This window comes from Thamnophis sirtalis, unplaced genomic scaffold (assembly GCF_051295495.1).
Source record: "Thamnophis sirtalis isolate CommonGarterSnake01/CBP01778 unplaced genomic scaffold, rThaSir2_p1.2 scaffold_4, whole genome shotgun sequence".
NCBI classification, from domain to species: domain Eukaryota; kingdom Metazoa; phylum Chordata; class Lepidosauria; order Squamata; family Natricidae; genus Thamnophis; species Thamnophis sirtalis.
The window spans coordinates 20,128,865-20,148,400 of NW_028261384.1; the positions used below are offsets into that span (position 1 = coordinate 20,128,865).

A 19,536-nucleotide genomic window follows, 5' to 3' on the forward strand; every position below is an offset into this window, starting at 1 on the left:
AAGCATGAATCTCTGTAATTAGGGCTTTCCAATCTCACAAAGCTTCAAGTGGGATACCAACTAAAGCTGGGCAAAAGCTCTCAATGCTGGTGCCTCCATCTGCTGATCAAGAAGGAGCCTCAGTCTAGGAGAACCACCCTACCACTAATCATAGATATCTTGCCTCCAAGGGAATATGACCCAATTTCAAATGAATTTAAAATAACAGGAAAAAGTCATCTGTCTTTATTAGGGAAGAGAATAAGATCAAACTTATTTTGAATTTTAGGTACAAAGGGGGTAGATTGGAATAATTTATTCACTTGAAAGATTCCTCATATTAATTCTGATAAGTTTCAAGTAATGTTCATAAACGTTGGCTTCTTCAACAATTTTATTTGCAATACCTACACGTCAATTCTCTACAACTACAAGAGGTATCTTTCAGTGTATTAAAACCCGATAAGAGAATTTACGAAAGACACCATCCTACTACTTTAAGAAATATTCTTGTAATTCTAGCCATTTCATTTCAATACAGCTTGTTTAGAGGATTCTACATTATTTGTGCCAGGGGAAAAATTACATTTGTTTAAACTGAATAAAACTCATGGAACCATGAGTTGTACTGACTTCTGAAAAGCACAATCCCAAGTGACCTTACAAAATGTAGTCTTGGTTATCTATCAGGCTTTATCAACAATATAACTAACTTTATTTACAAAAATATTTGGCAAACATGCAGCAATGGCTTAAAGGAGGTTCTTTCTACTGACTCCTCTTCAAAAGTAAGGTGACCAGACGACCCGATTTCAGCGTGACATTCACGCTTTATAACAATTTTTCCCGTGTCCCTCCGCGTTTTAAAAAAGTCCCGATTTTTTTCTGGCTTCATGTTGAAAGCCCAGTGGATTTGCTTAAGAAATCCTAAGCGGGGCAAGAAATCCTAACCGGGGCAAGACAAAAGACACCCTGTCTAACTAACCTCTCTCTCTGTCTCAGTACTTTCATTGAAGATATTAAAACTTTAAAGCAAGAAAACGGACCCCCGTGCCTTTACTCACTTTTATAAGAAAAAATGAACCATTACCATAGAGCTGCAGGAGGAAACACCTGGCTAGAGAGGGAGGCAACTGTTACTTCCTGGATTTTCCGGAGGGGAGGGGCACGGAGTTTGGAGGTTGCTCAAGTCGTGTGGGAAAAATGGTGCTCTTCTTTTTTCTTTGAAAACTATTTCCCTGGGACTATTTAACCATTTTAATTTGCTCAGTTCTTTGTATTAACATCTACATCATTCTGGATTGACTTGGAGTGTCTGCCTACTGGTAAATGGGCTTTTTTCTTTTATTTTTTAATGTATTTTAAAATAATATTTTATTTATTGTGCATAGGATTTATTAAAATAGTTTTATTCTGTGTGGATTTAAGTTAAGAACTCCCTGTTATTAAGCTTTCCTCAATTAATCTCTGAGTAGATTCCCACCAACTTCAAGATCCCAAAGGCACATCTTGGAAGCTACACCTTTGCTAAGTTTATAGATGATGCCTTTCCTTAAATATGAAAATAAATACATTTATTGTTCAAATGTGTACATCTCAATAGAAATGACTCTCAGGGGTGACAACAATCTACTAAAATAATAATATAAAACAGTAATTACAAAAACAGGAGCAACTGTTATGAAAATTATTATTAAAAAATAAAGAATAAAAATGATTTTATGATTTTATGATTTTATTGAGATTTGTAGGCCGCCCTTTTCCCTGAGGGGACTCAGGGCGGCTCACACAAAATCGGGGAAGGGGAAATACAGACAATAACAAAGACACATATAATAAAAACAGTAACCAACATGCATTCATCATTCGGGGGGGGGCAACTATCTTCATCCCCAGGCCTGACGGGCTAGCCAGTTCTTCAAGGCTGTGCGGAAGGCCTGGACGGTGGTGAGGGTTAAATGGAGTTATTAAGTATATTAATTACAGCAACCACAATACAATACCTCAGTCCTTCTTTTCATTAAACTAGACATACCCAATTCCAAGGAATTAAAAGACGCTTGCTCCTGGGGAGGAAAGCTATGGCAAATCTAGACAGCATCCTAAAAAGCAAGGTGACCAGATTTTCAGTAAAGAGGGACACCTTTGACTGGGGGTGGGGGCTTGATTAAAAATTTTATACGGAGCAACAAAAATTTTCATACAACGCAAAAATAGTATTGTAATTTTTTTTTATTTCAACATAACTACAATTTACAAATATAAATTGTAACTGTTGCCAAACATCAAAATTTTGATCATGTGACCATGAGGATGCTGCAACAGTCGCTAAGTGTGAAAATGGTTGCTAAGTCTGAAAAATGGTCATCAGTCACTTTTTTCAATGCCATTGTAACTTTGGTCACTAAGCCCATTATATCACCTTTCTTGCCACAGTACTTCAGTGAATAACTGCAGCTGGTATTTTGTATTTTGGATAGAATCTTTTTTTTAAATTTGTCTAAGACAATTATAAAAAAGGATTCTATCCAAAATAAATTGAAGTGAAACCATTTTTAAAAATTCTATGCACAATACTTTGAAATATATTGTGCATAGAATTTTTAAAAATAGTTTTACTTCAATTTATTCTGTGTGGAATGGTTTGAAATGTTTTACTTCAATTTATTCTGTGTGGATTCTTTTTTTAAATTGTCTTAGACTATTTTAAAAAAGATTCTATCCAAAATACAAAATACCACCTGCAGTTCACTTATTCACTTATTCACTTAAGAACTGTGGCAAGAAAGGTGATATAGTGACCAAAGTTACAATGGCATTGAAAAAAGTGACTGATGACCATTTTTCGCACTTAGAGACCATTTTCACACTTAGCGACCGTTGCAGCATCCTCATGGTCACGTGATCAAAATGTTGATGTTTGGCAAGAGTTACAATTTATATTATGCTGAAATAAAAAAAATATTACAATACTATTTTTGCATTGTGTGAAATTTTTTGTTGCTCCGTATAAAATTTTTAATCAAGCCCCCCCCCCCCCCCTTGGTCAAAGGTGTCCCTCTTTACCAATCTGAAAATCTGGTCACCTTATTCAAAAGGGAATAAGCCTGTTGGATGAGAATCCAAAGACTAAATTAGAACGGCATACAGAAAACTAGGGACTACCTGCTACATACTTTATTCCATGCTGCTGCCATTGGAAAAATATGCAGGTGCTGATATATAGGCATTTATTTTCCACTTACCTTCAGATCTTTTCATTAAGGCTTCTTCTGAAGCACGATCTTCTATTTTTTGTATATCATCTACAGTTGACTCTAGTTCTACAGTTAAATGTCTTCTTTGCTCATTTAGTTCTTGTAGTGTATGTGCTAAAAATAATTTCAGGCAAAATCAAAACAATAATATATATTCTGGAATAGCTACCTTAAGCGTAACTGCACACAATATTATTTAGCTATTTTATTCTAAATGGATTTATATAATACTTTCTGAATAATATCTGATTTATACATTTTTAACCAATTTATATAACAGCATAAATAATGATTCAATAATTTATTTTACATCTGTGGAAGCCACTTCAATTAAATATCAATATTCAAATTTTGTATAGGTATTATTACCAAAAGAATACATATTTTTATAAACAGAGATGTCTTTTCAAAACTCCAGCTTCCAAAATAATTAACTCCATCTTTTGAACCATCCAAAAACAAGCAGTCATCTCTGTAGGCATTCACATAAGTACTGTAGTTCAAGATATTGTCAGAAATGATGTGAGATCTGTTTGCTTATTACCCTTATTCAGTTATGTTTTCGAGCAATATAATTGCTCAAAGAATTAAATAATCCTGCTGCTATTTTAGTACAATTATCTTAAAATCATTATTTTGTTTCATTCGTACTTAATATTTTTATACAGCAATTAATAATTTCCTGCATTTTTGAGAAAACAACTGCTGATTTTATTATTCTGCAATATTTGAAAAATTATAGAATGCAAGGTTGCAATCTTATGGAAATTATATAATCTACGAAAACAGCATCCCTCACAGATGACTAAGGCAAAATGTTCCATTATAGATAGCTTTATCATCAGAATTTTTTATGATGTCCATCGCTCACTTGTGATTTCAGCCCATTATTTCTTATGCTGAAAACCTCTGAACAACATTGCTCCACTTTTTATATGATAATACTTTGGCTACTTGAAGGTAACTATTTGTTCCTTTCTACATTCCTATTTTCCCAACTAAACAGATCCAACACAACTAAATATTTCTAATCATTTTTTCTTTCCAATTCCATTTTGATCCTGGTTGCTAGATTGATTTACATGTATTAGGAAATATAGGCAGTGAACTAATCTCAAGATTCATTATAGAAGATTTGAGGTGATTTTTTTCCACATTCAAAATGTTTAATCAAAACAGCAACTAAACAGGCACTGCCACTAAAAATAAGGCATAGCAATTTTTGTATACACTACAATCTTAAATAATTGCCCATTTTATAATACACTCCTAAGTGAAATACGACGCTATACATAAAATTTGAATAATCAAGAAATGGGAGAAGGAGATGGACCACAAAATAAAATCTAATTCCATAATTTTCCAATTTCTAAGAAGAGTTAAATGTGGACTGGAAATAAAAGCCATTAAAATTTTATTTTTAAAATAATAACAGTTGCAACTAAAGTTGATTAATTCAATTTGCACTCACTGAATATTTTTCTCTAATAATATAAATTGTCTTATTCCAGAAAACATCAAAATTGTGTTTCAAGTCTGTTTGCCTAGGTTTCCATTATACATGTTTGACATCAGTTGATAACATCTCTTTTATTTAAATATCTAGAGAACAGATAACTGTTAAAGAAAAAACATCAAAGCTAAACATATTTCTCTAAAAGTAGTAAAATTTGGTTACATTATTTGTAAGCTTCACCCACAAATCAACCAAGTACCTTCTTAAGAGATATGATTTTCCGAGTAGCACAGTTTTTTGCAGTTCTGCTGGTATTATGGAAGGAAGCTGTAATTTCTTGATGTACTTTAAAATTCTTGGACATGGTACCAAGCACCTCAATGACAATCGGTATCACTGTTACATGTTTCATCCATAATCACAAAGTTTTGATGGCCAGATCACAATATTTTCTGATTTTTTCCAGTTCTTTTTCTTCAACTCTGGCGTCTCCTGGTACTGCAATATCAATAAATTGTATTTTTTTGTTTTTGACAACTGTGATATCTGGCATGCTGTGTTCCAAATGATGATCCATCTGTATTATTATTATACAATTGTATCACAGCGGCCAGTTGTTTCGCTGAATTTGGCATTGGTTACTTGTCAGGCCTCAACCAGGGGCCTAGGACGTCATAACGTATTTTCCTAATATGCGTGCAGATCCAAGCAGTGCGGCTTTTTGCATTTGAATGATGGTGATTTTGTCAATTTTTAACTGTTTTAAATGTAATTCCAGTGCTTTTGGAATAGCACCCAGTGTGCCAATTACCACTGGAATTACCACTGCTGGTTTTTGCCATAGTTGTTGAATTTCAATTTTTAAGTCCTGGTATTTTGCGATTTTTTTCATGTTCCTTCTCATCAACCCTGTTATCACCTGGTATTGCAATGTCTATGATTATGACCTTATTTTTCTCAACCAGTGTGATGTCTGGTGTATTATGCGCCAGTATTTTGTCCGTTTGTATACGGAAATCCCACAAGATCTTGACCATCTGATTTTCAGTGACTTTTTCAGGCTGATGTTCCCACCAGTTTGTTGCTGTTTTAATATTATAATTTTTGCACAAATTCCAATGGATCATTTGTGCTACTGAATTGTGCCGCAATTTATAATCAGTCTGCGCGATTTTTTTACAGCAGCTGAGTATGTGATCAACAGTTTCATCAGCTTCTTTGCAAAGTCTGCATTTGGCATCATCAGAGGATTTTTCGATTTTGGCCTTAATGGCATTTGTGCGGATAGCTTGTTCTTGCATAGCCAGGATTAGTGATTCGGTTTCTTTCTTTCCTGTTGTTAACCATAACCAAGTTTTTTCACTGTGCACTTTATCTTTTATTTTTTCTAGAAATTGGCCATGCATTGCTTTGTTCTGCCAACTCTCCATTCTTGATTTTTTCACATGTTTTCTGTATTCTTGTTTCGGCTGTTGGACCTTCAATAGATTTTTGTTCTTTACTTCGATTAATAGATGTTCTTGACTTTCTTTTAAATAATCAGCCAGTGCATGTTTTTCTTCTTCAAGTATTTGCTTCACTTGTAATAATCCTCTGCCACCTGATTTTTTGGGCAGGTATAGTCTATTAGTATTACCACGTGGATGTAAACTGTAGTGCATTGTCATTAGTTTCCTGGTTTTTTGGTCCAAATGTCCAAATCAGCTTGTGTCCAGTTAACTATACCAGCTCTGTATCTTATAACTGGTATTGCCCAGGCATTTATGGCCTTGATTGTATTTCCACCATTCAATTAAGATTTCAAAATTTTCCTAACTATGTTGGTGTACTCTCGCCTGACGATAGTTTTTACTTCTCCATGCTTGATGTTATCCAACTGCAGAATGCCTAAGTATTTGTAGGCTTCATTTTCTTTGCATTTAATTAGTTGGCCATTGGGCATTTCAATTCCCTCAGATGCAGTGATTTTGCCCCTTTTTATGGATACAGTGGCGCATTTTTCCATGCCAAACTGCATTGAAATATCGGTGCTGAATACTCGGACTGTATTTGTCAATGATTGGATTTCTATTTCTGACTTTCCATAGAGTTTCAAATCATCCATATATAGTAAATGCGAAATTTTTTCAGCTTTTTTGGCTGTTTGGTAGCCTAATTTCATTTTTTTTAAGATTACTGATAGTGGGATCATTGCGATGATGAAGAGAAGAGGTGAAAGTGAATCACCCTGGAAAATTCCTCGCTTGATATTAACCATTCCGTAGCTCTCATTCCCTACTGCCAACTCAGTTCTCCATTGTTTCATTGCCTTTTCAGTAAAGGATGTAATATTTTTGCTAATGCCAGTTGTTTCTAAGCATTTTATGATCCAACTATGTGGCAGTGAGTCAAATGCCTTTTTGTAATCAATCCAGACCATATTCAAGTTCGTTTTTCTGTTCTTACAATTTTCTAATATCATTTTATCAATTAGAAGCTGATCTTTTGTGCCCCTGCTCCTTCTTTTGTTGCCTTTTTGCTCTACTGGCAAGATGTTGTTTGTTTCCAAATAATCCATCATGTTATCTGCAATAATGCCTGTGAGTAATTTGAAGGTTGTTGGCAAGCATGTTATTGGTCTATAGTTTTCCGGTGTTGTTCCTTTAGTTGGATCTTTCTGAATCAAGTATGTTTTTCCAGTTGTCAACCATTCATCAATTTGGCCCTTTTGTAAAATTTCATTCAGTTGCCTGGCTAATATTGCATGTAAACTGGTCAGATATTTGAGCCAGAAACCATGTAATTGGTCCTTTCCAGGTGATGTCCAATTCTTTACCTTTTTAACTCGATTTTTGATCATCTCAGTTGTTATTTCTAATACTTGCATTTGTTTGTTGCCAATGCTTTTCTCAAAGTCATGTATCCACTTTGCTTCCTTGTTGTAGTCCTTTGCATTTTCCCACAATTCTTTCCAGAATTCAACTATGGCCTGCTTTTCTGGTTTTTCACTTTTGGTGTCACCTTCACATTAAGACTTTGATAAAAATGCCGTTGGTCTGATCGAAATTGCTGATTTTGTTTATATTGGATGATTCGTGCCTCATATCTTTCAATTTTTCTAGCTGTTGCTGTTATCTGCTGTTTTACAATCTCTATAGCTTCATTGATGTTTCTTGTATCCAATCTATATCTTCTGATTAGCCGATCTATGATTTTGTTGTTTTTAAGCCGTTGCTCATGCATGTTCTTTAAGTTACTAGCATCTGCCCTTAATTTTTTGATTTTTTGTTCTAAACGGATTTTCCACTTTGGCTTTGATGCTTTTTCTGTTGTGTGACTAGGTACTTTAATTTTAATGCCTAGTTCATTAGTGACTATTACAGCTGCGCTGTACATTAACTGGTTTGTTTCCAAGATGGATCCCGGTTCAATTCTTGAAAACACTGCATTAACCATTTTCATGATAGGGGCCAAAATTTTCTTAGGCACAGTTTTTAGTGATGGTAAACGTTGCCTTGCCTCATTAAGCAGAAAATGCTCCATGATCTTATCCTTCAATTATTTTTGTTTTTGAGTTAGTTCATCAGTTGGTTCAGTGATAACTGGTTCTAGTGATGGTAATGTTATTTCCTCCCCAAGAGCTTCTTCTGGGAGTTCTACTATAATGTCTTTAGTTGTGTCTTGAATATCAGTTATTTCCGCTTGTGATATTGTTTTTTGGGTTTTGCAATTTGCCTGAATTTCCTCATGTTCAACTTCACTAAACACTTTATTCCGTATAATAAATCGCCTTTGATCTGCTAGTCGTTGTTCACTAACATTTGAATCTGGATATTGTTGTTTCCATAATTCATACATTCGCTTTCAATAGCCTCTTTTTTCTGGCTCTGAGTTGTAGTAACAGGCCATTATGGCACGGTTTTCATCTGCACTATATTTTTGTCGTTTTGTTGGCTGGTCCACTTGTAGCCCACTTGTCGACGGATGTCCAGGGACCCCAACATCCGCCGCGGCCCTTGTTAACCCGCGCGACGACCGATGCGGTATGGAATTCTTATTTGTTTTTTTCACCATATTGTATGGGTTGGAGGGGTTTTTTTTACGGGACCAGATGCCAACCTGACCCCAACCCTCCTCCTTTCTCATCCAGGCTTGGGACCGGCAATGACGGAGTTCTTGTTGTTGCTGTTGTTGTTGTTGTTGTTGTTGTTGTTGTTATTATTATTATACAATTGTATCACAGCGGCCAGTTGTTTCGCCGGATTTGGCATTGGTTACTAGTCGGGCCCCACCCAGGGGCCTAGGACGTCGTAACGTATTTTCGTAATATGCGTGCAGATCCAAGCAGTGCGGCTTTTTGCATTTGACTGATGGTGATTTTGTCAATTTTTAACTGTTTTAAATGTAATTCCAGTGCTTTTGGAATAGCACCTAGTGTGCCAATTACCACTGGAATTACCACTGCTGGTTTGTGCCATAGTAGTTGAATTTCGATTTTTAAGTCCTGGTATTTTGCGATTTTTTCATGTTCCTTCTCGGCGACTTTATTATTATGCAATTGTACTACAGCGGCCAGTTGTTTCACCGGATTTGGCATTGGTTACTAGTCGGGCCCCACCCAGGGGCCTAGGACGTCGTAACGTATTTTCGTAATATGCGTGCAGATCCAAGCAGTGCGGCTTTTTGCATTTGACTGATGGTGATTTTGTCAACTTTTAACTGTTTTAAATGTAATTCCAGTGCTTTTGGAATAGCACCCAGTGTGCCAATTACCACTGGAATTACCACTGCTGGTTTGTGCCATAGTCGTTGAATTTCGATTTTTAAGTCCTGGTATCTTGCGATTTTTTCATGTTCCTTCTCGGCGACCCTGCTATCACCTGGTATTGCGATGTCTATGATTGTGACCTTATTTTTCTCAACCAGTATGATGTCTGGTGTATTATGCGCCAGTATTTTGTCTATTTGTATACGGAAATCCCACAAGATCTTGACCATCTGATTTTCGGTGACTTTTTCAGGCTGATGTTCCCACCAGTTTGTTGCTGTTTTAATATTATAATTTTTGCACAAATTCCAATGGATCATTTGTGCTACTGAATTGTGCCGCAATTTATAATCAGTCTGCGCGATTTTTTTTACAGCAGCTGAGTATGTGATCAACAGTTTCATCAGCTTCTTTGCAAAGTCTGCATTTGGCATCATCAGAGGATTTTTCGATTTTGGCCTTAATGGCATTTGTGCGGATAGCTTGTTCTTGCGCAGCCAGGATTAGTGACTCTGTTTCTTTCTTTAATGTACCTGTTGTTAACCATAACCAAGTTTGTTCACTGTCCACTTTATCTTTTATTTTTTCCAGAAATTGACCATGCAGTGCTTTGTTCTGCCAACTCTCCATTCTTGATTTTATCACATCTTTTCTGTATTCTTGTTTTGTCTGTTGGGCCTTCAGTAGATTTTTGTTCTTTACTTCGATTAATAGATGTTCTTGACTTTCTTTTAAATAATCAGCCAGTGCATGTTTTTCTTCTTCAACTGTTTGCTTCACTTGTAATAATCCTCTGCCACCTGATTTTCGGGGCAGATATAGTCTATCAGTATCACCACGTGGATGCAAACTGTAGTGCATTGTCATTAGTTTCCTGGTTTTTCGGTCCAAAAGGTCCAAATCAGCTTGTGTCCAGTTAACTATGCCAGCTGTGTATCTTATAACTGGTATTGCCCAGGTATTTATGGCTTTGATTGTATTTCCACCATTCAATTTAGATTTCAAAATTTTCCTAACTCTGTTGGTGTACTCTCGCCTGACAATAGTTTTTACTTCTCCATGCTTGATGTTATCCAACTGCAGAATGCCTAAGTATTTGTAGGCTTCATTTTCTTTGCATTTAATTAGTTGGCCATTGGGCATTTCAATTCCCTCAGATGCAGTGATTTTGCCCCTTTTTATGGATACAGTGGCGCATTTTTCCATGCCAAACTGCATTGAAATATCGGTGCTGAATACTCGGACTGTATTTGTCAATGATTGGATTTCTATTTCTGACTTTCCATAGAGTTATAAATCATCCATATATAGTAAATGCGAAATTTTTTCAGCTTTTTTGGCTGTTTGGTAGCCTAATTTCATTTTTTTTTAAGATTACTGATAGTGGGATCATTGCGATGATGAAGAGAAGAGGTGAAAGTGAATCACCCTGGAAAATTCCTCGCTTGATATTAACCATTCCGTAGCTCTCATTCCCTACTGCCAACTCAGTTCTCCATTGTTTCATTGCCTTTTCAGTAAAGGATGTAATATTTTTGCTAATGCCAGTTGTTTCTAAGCATTTTATGATCCAACTATGTGGCAGTGAGTCAAATGCCTTTTTGTAATCAATCCAGACCATATTCAAGTTCGTTTTTCTGTTCTTACAATTTTCTAATATCATTTTATCAATTAGAAGCTGATCTTTTGTGCCCCTGCTCCTTCTTTTGTTGCCTTTTTGCTCTACTGGCAAGATGTTGTTTGTTTCCAAATAATCCATCATGTTATCTGCAATAATGCCTGTGAGTAATTTGAAGGTTGTTGGTAAGCATGTTATTGGTCTATAGTTTTCAGGTGTTGTTCCTTTAGTTGGATCTTTCTTAATCAAGTATGTTTTTCCAGTTGTCAACCATTCATCAATTTGGCCCTTTTGTAAAATTTCATTCAGTTGCCTGGCCAATATTGCATGTAAACTGGTCAGATATTTGAGCCAGAAACCATGTAATTGGTCCTTTCCAGGTGATGTCCAATTCTTTACCTTTTTAATTCGATTTTTGATCATCTCAGTTGTTATTTCTAATACTTGCATTTGTTTGTTGCCAATGCTTTTCTCAAAGTCATGTATCCACTTTGCTTCCTTGTTGTAGTCCTTTGCATTTTCCCACAATTCTTTCCAGAATTCAACTGTGGCCTGCTTTTCTGGTTTTTCACTTTTGGTGTCACCATTCACATTAAGACTTTGATAAAAACGCCGTTGGTCTGATTGAAATTGCTGATTTTGTTTATATTGGATGATTCGTGCCTCATATCTTTCAATTTTTCTAGCTGTTGCTGTTATCTGCTGTTTTACAATCTATACAGCTTCATTGATGTTTCTTGTATCCAATCTATATCTTCTGATTAGCCGATCTATGATTTTGTTGTTTTTAAGCCGTTGCTCATGCATGTTCTTTAAGTTACTAGCATCTGCCCTTAATTTTTTGATTTTTTGTTCTAGACGGATTTTCCACTTTGGCTTTGCTGCTTTTTCTGTTGTGTGACTAGGTACTTTAATTTTAATGCCTAGTTCATTAGTGACTATTACAGCTGCGCTGTACATTAACTGGTTTGTTTCCAAGATGGATCCCGGTTCAATTGTTGAAAACACTGCATTAACCATTTTCATGATAGGGGCCAAAATTTTCTTAGGCACAGTTTTTAGTGATGGTAAACGTTGCCTTGCCTCATTAAGCAGAAAATGCTCCATGATCTTATCCTTCAATTCTTTTTGTTTTTGAGTTAGTTCATCAGTTGGTTCAGTGATAGCTGGTTCTAGTGGTGGCGATGTTATTTCCTCCCCGAGAGCTTCTTCTGGGAGTTCTACTATAGTGTCTTTAGTTGTGTCTTGAATATCAGTTATTTCCACTTGTGATATTGTTTTTTGGGTTTTGCAATTTGCCTGAATTTCCTCATGTTCAACTTCACTAAACACTTTATTCCGTATAATAAATCGCCTTTGATCTGCTAGTCGTTGTTCACTAACATTTGAATCTGGATATTGTTGTTTCCATAATTCATACATTCGCTTTAAATATCCTCTTTTTTCTGGCTCTGAGTTGTAGTAACAGGCCATTATGGCACGGTTTTCATCTGCACTATATTTTTGTCGTTTTGTTGGCTGGTCCACTTGTAGCCCACTTGTCGACGGATGTCCAGGGACCCCAACATCCGCCGCGGCCCTTGTTAACCCGCGCGACGACCGATGCGGTATGGAATTCTTATTCGTTTTTTTCACCATATTGTATGGGTTGGCAGGGTTTTTTTTACGGGACCAGATGCCAACCTGATCCCAACCTTCCTCCTTTCTCATCCGGGCTTGGGACCGGCAACGGCGGAGTTTTATTATTATTATTATTATTATTATTATTATTATTATTATTATTATTATTATTATTATTATTATTATTATTATACAATTGTATCACAGCGGCCAGTTGTTTTGCTGGATTTGGCATTGGTTACTAGTCGGGCCCCACCCAGGGGCCTAGGACGTCGTAACGTATTTTCGTAATATACGTGCAGATCCAAGCAGTGCAGCTTTTTGCATTTGACTGATGGTGATTTTGTCAATTTTTAACTGTTTTAAATGTAATTCCAGTGCTTTTGGAATAGCACCCAGTGTGCCAATTACCACTGGAATTACCACTGCTGGTTTGTGCCATAGTCGTTGAATTTCGATTTTTAAGTCCTGGTATCTTGCGATTTTTTCATGTTCCTTCTCGGCGACCCTGCTATCACCTGGTATTGCGATGTCTATGATTGTGACCTTATTTTTCTCAACCAGTGTGATGTCTGGTGTATTATGCGCCAGTATTTTGTCGGTTTGTATACGGAAATCCCACAAGATCTTGACCATCTGATTTTCTGTGACTTTTTCAGGCTGATGTTCCCACCAGTTTGTTGCTGTTTTAATATTATAATTTTTGCACAAATTCCAATGGATCATTTGTGCTACTGAATTGTGCCGCAATTTATAATCAGTCTGCGCGATTTTTTTACAGCAGCTGAGTATGTGATCAACAGTTTCGTCAGCTTCTTTGCAAAGTCTGCATTTGGCATCATCAGAGGATTTTTCGATTTTGGCCTTAATGGCATTTGTGCGGATAGCTTGTTCTTGCGCAGCCAGGATTAGTGACTCTGTTTCTTTCTTTAATGTACCTGTTTTTAACCATAACCAAGTTTGTTCCATGTCCACTTTATCTTTTATTTTTTCCAGAAATTGACCATGCAGTGCTTTGTTCTGCCAACTCTCCATTCTTGATTTTATCACATATTTTCTGTATTCTTGTTTTGTCTGTTGGGCCTTCAGTAGATTTTTGTTCTTTACTTCGATTAATAGATGTTCTTGACTTTCTTTTAAATAATCAGCCAGTGCATGTTTTTCTTCTTCAACTGTTTGCTTCACTTGTAATAATCCTCTGCCACCTGATTTTCGGGGCAGATATAGTCTATCAGTATCACCACGTGGATGTAAACAAACTGTAGTGCATTGTCATTAGTTTCCTGGTTTTTCGGTCCAAAAGGTCCAAATCAGCTTGTGTCCAGTTAACTATGCCAGCTGTGTATCTTATAACTGGTATTGCCCAGGTATTTATGGCCTTGATTGTATTTCCACCATTCAATTTAGATTTCAAAATTTTCCTAACTCTGTTGGTGTACTCTCGTCTGACAATAGTTTTTACTTCTCCATGCTTGATGTTATCCAACTGCAGAATGCCTAAGTATTTGTAGGCTTCATTTTCTTTGCATTTAATTAGTTGGCCATTGGGCATTTCAATTCCCTCAGATGCAGTGATTTTGCCTCTTTTTATGGATACAGTGGCGCATTTTTCCATGCCAAACTGCATTGAAATATCGGTGCTGAATACTCGGACTGTATTTGTCAATGATTGGATTTCTATTTCTGACTTTCCGTAGAGTTTCAAATCATCCATATATAGTAAATGCGAAATTTTTTCGGCTTTTTTGGCTGTTTGGTAGCCTAATTTCATTTTTTTAAAGATTACTGATAGTGGGATCATTGCGATGATGAAGAGAAGAGGTGAAAGTGAATCACCCTGGAAAATTCCTCGCTTGATATTAACCATTCCGTAGCTCTCATTCCCTACTGCCAACTCAGTTCTCCATTGTTTCATTGCCTTTTCAGTAAAGGATGTAATATTTTTGCTAATGCCAGTTGTTTCTAAGCATTTTATGATCCAACTATGTGGCAGTGAGTCAAATGCCTTTTTGTAATCAATCCAGACCATATTCAAGTTCGTTTTTCTGTTCTTACAATTTTCTAATATCATTTTATCAATTAGAAGCTGATCTTTTGTGCCCCTGCTCCTTCTTTTGTTGCCTTTTTGCTCTACTGGCAAGATGTTGTTTGTTTCCAAATAATCCATCATGTTATCTGCAATAATGCCTGTGAGTAATTTGAAGGTTGTTGGCAAGCATGTTATTGGTCTGTAGTTTTCAGGTGTTGTTCCTTTAGTTGGATCTTTCTGAATCAAGTATGTTTTTCCAGTTGTCAACCATTCATCAATTTGGCCCTTTTGTAAAATTTCATTCAGTTGCCTGGCCAATATTGCATGTAAACTGGTCAGATATTTGAGCCAGAAACCATGTAATTGGTCCTTTCCAGGTGATGTCCAATTCTTTACCTTTTTAACTCGATTTTTGACCATCTCAGTTGTTATTTCTAATACTTGCATTTGTTTGTTGCCAATGCTTTTCTCAAAGTCATGTATCCACTTTGCTTCCTTGTTGTAGTCCTTTGCATTTTCCCACAATTCTTTCCAGAATTCAACTGTGGCCTGTTTTTCTGGTTTTTCACTTTTGGTGTCACCATTTACATTAAGACTTTGATAAAAACGCCGTTGGTCTGATCGAAATTGCTGATTTTGTTTATATTGGATGATTCGTGCCTCATATCTTTCAATTTTTCTAGCTGTTGCTGTTATCTGCTGTTTTACAATCTCTACAGCTTCATTGATGTTTCTTGTATCCAATCTATATCTCCTGATTAGCCGATCTATGATTTTGTTGTTTTTAAGCCGTTGCTCATGCATGTTCTTTAAGTTACTAGCATCTGCCCTTAATTTTTTTATTTTTTGTTCTAAACGGATTTTCCACTTTGGCTTTGATGCTTTTTCTGTTGTATGACTAGGTACTTTAATTTTAATGCCTAGTTCATTAGTGACTATTACAGCTGCGCTGTACATTAACTGGTTTGTTTCCAAGATGGATCCTGGTTCAATTGTTGAAAACACTGCATTAACCATTTTCATGATAGGGGCCAAAATTTTCTTCGGCACAGTTTTTAGTGATGGTAAACGTTGCCTTTCCTCATTAAGCAGAAAATGCTCCATGATCTTATCCTTCAATTCTTTTTGTTTTTGAGTTAGTTCATCAGTTGGTTCAGTGATAACTGGTTCTGGTGGTGGTGATGTTATTTCCTCCCCGAGAGCTTCTTCTGGGAGTTCTACTATAATGTCTTTAGTTGTGTCTTGAATATCAGTTATTTCCGCTTGTGATATTGTTTTTTGGGTTTTGCAATTTGCCTGAATTTCCTCATGTTCAACTTCACTAAACACTTTATTCCGTATAATAAATCGCCTTTGATCTGCTAGTCGTTGTTTACTAACATTTGAATCTGGATATTGTTGTTTCCATAATTCATACATTCGCTTTAAATAGCCTCTTTTTTCTGGCTCTGAGTTGTAGTAACAGGCCATTATGGCACGGTTTTCATCTGCACTATATTTTTGTCGTTTTGTTGGCTGGTCCACTTGTAGCCCACTTGTCGACGGATGTCCAGGGACCCCAACATCCGCCGCGGCCCTTGTTAACCCGCGCGACGACCGATGCGGTATGGAATTCTTATTTGTTTTTTTCACCATATTGTATGGGTTGGCGGGGTTTTTTTTACGGGACCAGATGCCAACCTTCCCAACCTTCCTCCTTTCTCATCCGGGCTTGGGACCGGCAATGGCGGAGTTATTATTATTATTATTATTATTATTATTATTATTATTATTATTATTATGTGGTTAATCTTTGGTGAGATTCACAGCCTTTTGGGCTGGTTGTAGCTTAACAGTTCAAGTCCTAACCAAGGACCTAGGAACTGTTAAGGTAATGTCAGAGGATATAAGCTGTTCAAGTCTGATAAATTTAAAATTTCCAAATAGCAAGGTAGCCCTTTAGATATTGCTCCAAGGGCTCCAATTACAATTGGGACAACAAACAATTTTTTTCCCACAGTCGTTCAACTTCAATTTGGAAGTCCTGGTACTTTGTGATTTTTTTCTTGCTGTTTATCTTCAATCTATGCATCACCAGGTATTGCAACGTCAATGAACCAAACTTTTTTTCTTTTCAACTATTGTTATATCAGGTGTGTTGCAGGCCAAGTGCCTGTCAGTCTGAATTCTGAAATCCCACAAGATCTTGACTTTTTCATTCTCTAGAACCTTCTCAACCTGATGTTCCCAGTGGTTTTTGCTGTACTCAAATCCAAACTTCTGGCACAATTTCCAGTGAATAATCTTAGCAATGCAGTCATGACGTTGTAGGTAGTCAGTTGGTGAAATTTTGCTGCACCCACTGATCAAGCAGTCGACTGTCTCGTCTTTCTCATTACAGAGGTGACATTTTCTGTTGGTGGTAACATGTTGATTTTTTACCTTCATCAGTTTGTGGCTAAGGCTTATTCTTGAGCTGCCAAAATAAAGCCTTCTGTTTCTTTTTTCAGTGCTCCTGATCTTAATCAGTTCCAAGTTAGCTTTTGGTCAGCTTTGCCTTCAATACTTTTCAAGTATTGGCTGTGCATAGCTTTATTTTTTCAATTTTCAGCTCGCTTCTTAATTATTTCTTTCTTATATTCAACTTTTGACTTAGTTGTCTTTAAAAGGCCTCCTTTATTTACTTCCTTAATCATTGGTTCTTCACTTTTCTGGATGTAATCATTCAAGCTGTGTTTTTCTTCTTCCACAGTCTGTTTTACTTGTAGGAGTCCTCGACCACCCTCTGCTCTTGGTAGATATAATCGGTCAATATCACTTTTAGGGTGCAAAGCATGATTCACTGTCATAAGCGTCCTTGTTTTTCTGTCCAAATTGTCCAACTCCATCTGGGTCCAGTCAATTATTTCTGCAGAGTATCGAATCACAGGTATAGGCCAGGTATTTATGGCTTTTATGATGTTTCCTCCACTCAATTTGGACTTTAATATCTTGCGAATTCGTCAAAGTATTTGGCTGAAGTTAATTCCTTGACTTTATTATGCATTAAATTAGAGGCCTCTAACATCCCCAAGTATTTGTAGCCTTTATTATTATGTGGTTAATCTTTGGTGAGATTCATAGCCTTTGGGGCTGGTTGGTAGCTCAACAGCTCAAGTCCTAACCAAGGACCTAGGAACTGCTAAGTAACGTCGGAGGATATAATTATTAATATAATTATATAAATATAAATAACATACATATATATATATATATATATATATATATATATATATATATATATATATATATATATATATATATATATATATATATATATATGTTATATTTGTGCTGATAAATAAATAAAGGGAGACTAGTATAGATCTATTTCAAGCTATTTAGCTCTCATCAGATAGCCATACCCTGAATGGAAGTGTGACCTTCCTCTCATATTTGGGCATACCAGGGGTTGTGACTTTAAATATATATTTATATTATATTATATTTATGCTGATAAATAAATAAAGGGAGACTAGTATAGATCTATTTCAAGCTATTTAGCTCTCATCAGCTAGCCATACCCAAGTATGGGAATCGAACCTGTGCTCCATTGCTGTAGCTCAATTGCTGTAGCAATTGCTGTAGCTCTGTAGCTCAAATGGTTAACTCCCTGCCTGGGAGGCAATGGAGCACAGGTTCGATTCCCAAACTTGGGTATGGCTAGCTGATGAGAGCTAAATAGCTTGAAATAGATCTATACTAGTCTCCCTTTATTTATTTATCAGCATAAATATAACAAATGTAACAAAAAAGGCAACAGTAAAAAATATTGGGTTTCTGTCTGGATGGTCTCTTGTGACGAGCCTAATGACAGAGAGTGGAAGTGTGACCTTCCTCCCATACTTGGGCATACCAGGGGTTGTGACTTTAAGTATATATATATACATAAATAAATTTATATATATGTATATATATAAAGATATAATTATTAATACTGCTTTAATCCTCTTGACTCTAAGCAGTTTACAGCAAAAAGACAAAATGCAATACATCTGACAATTTTTATTTACAAACAATGAAAGTATGAAAAACACTACATACATACCACTGACCGTGCCTGGTTGACTAATTTCAAGAGTTTCTGCTTCTTTTAATTCTTTCTTCTTAGATTCCAGATTTTCTAGTAAGCATTCTTTCTTCTTAGATAGTACATGTAATTCTTCTTCTGGAAAAAAAGAACATTTTTATAATGAGCAACTGAAAAAATAGTTTAAAATGTCCTCACTGTTCATGGTATTGTATCACAATAAAAGAAACAAGTTTGATTGTTCTACTTAAGGAAATAATAATTTTTTAAAAAATAAAAGCAAACCATAAAATGTGAAATGTATTATTACCTGTCAATAAGAGATTACATATTACTTTATCAATGTATGTCCCATAGAAAGCAAGTAATAATATAACTATTCAAAAAGAGAGAATAGAAAAAACATAATTTGTATATCTTTATAACTACATATTACCAGAATTAGCAAATGGTTACCAAATGAGCTACGGTTCTTAAAGATGGAGCCTGATTTATTAAAATTATACCTGCTCACAGTTTTGAAATTATTTTATTTAGCATCATACCGTTGTTATGGCCATCAATGTTCTAATATCACATACATCAAATAAAACTGATTTGGCAGCAGAGTGTATGCAGCATGAAAAAAAATAGAACAGAGAGAATTTCCTCTCAGGTGGAGTCACAGCATGTAACAAAGAATCCGCCAATCAGTACCGTCACTGCACTTTTAGACTCGCCATACCTTGTTTATTCAATTTTTATGGAACATCCAATTGGCCAGATTTAAAACGCTGCAGTTT

The 19,536-nt window shown here is 35.9% G+C and overlaps 1 protein-coding gene across 1 annotated transcript in view; it reads right to left on the bottom strand.

Moving 5' to 3' along the window:
- The window catches only part of CCDC7 (coiled-coil domain containing 7), a 250,515-nt gene that overhangs the window by 52,956 nt on the left and 178,023 nt on the right, over nt 1-19,536 (bottom strand). Inside the window, exons 53-54 of the mRNA XM_087712546.1 lie at nt 18,773-18,892; nt 3,225-3,350 (exon numbers count right to left, since the gene is read on the bottom strand). Coding sequence (XP_087568672.1) covers nt 3,225-3,350; nt 18,773-18,892 — 246 coding nt within the window. The remainder of the gene's footprint in view (nt 1-3,224; nt 3,351-18,772; nt 18,893-19,536) is intronic.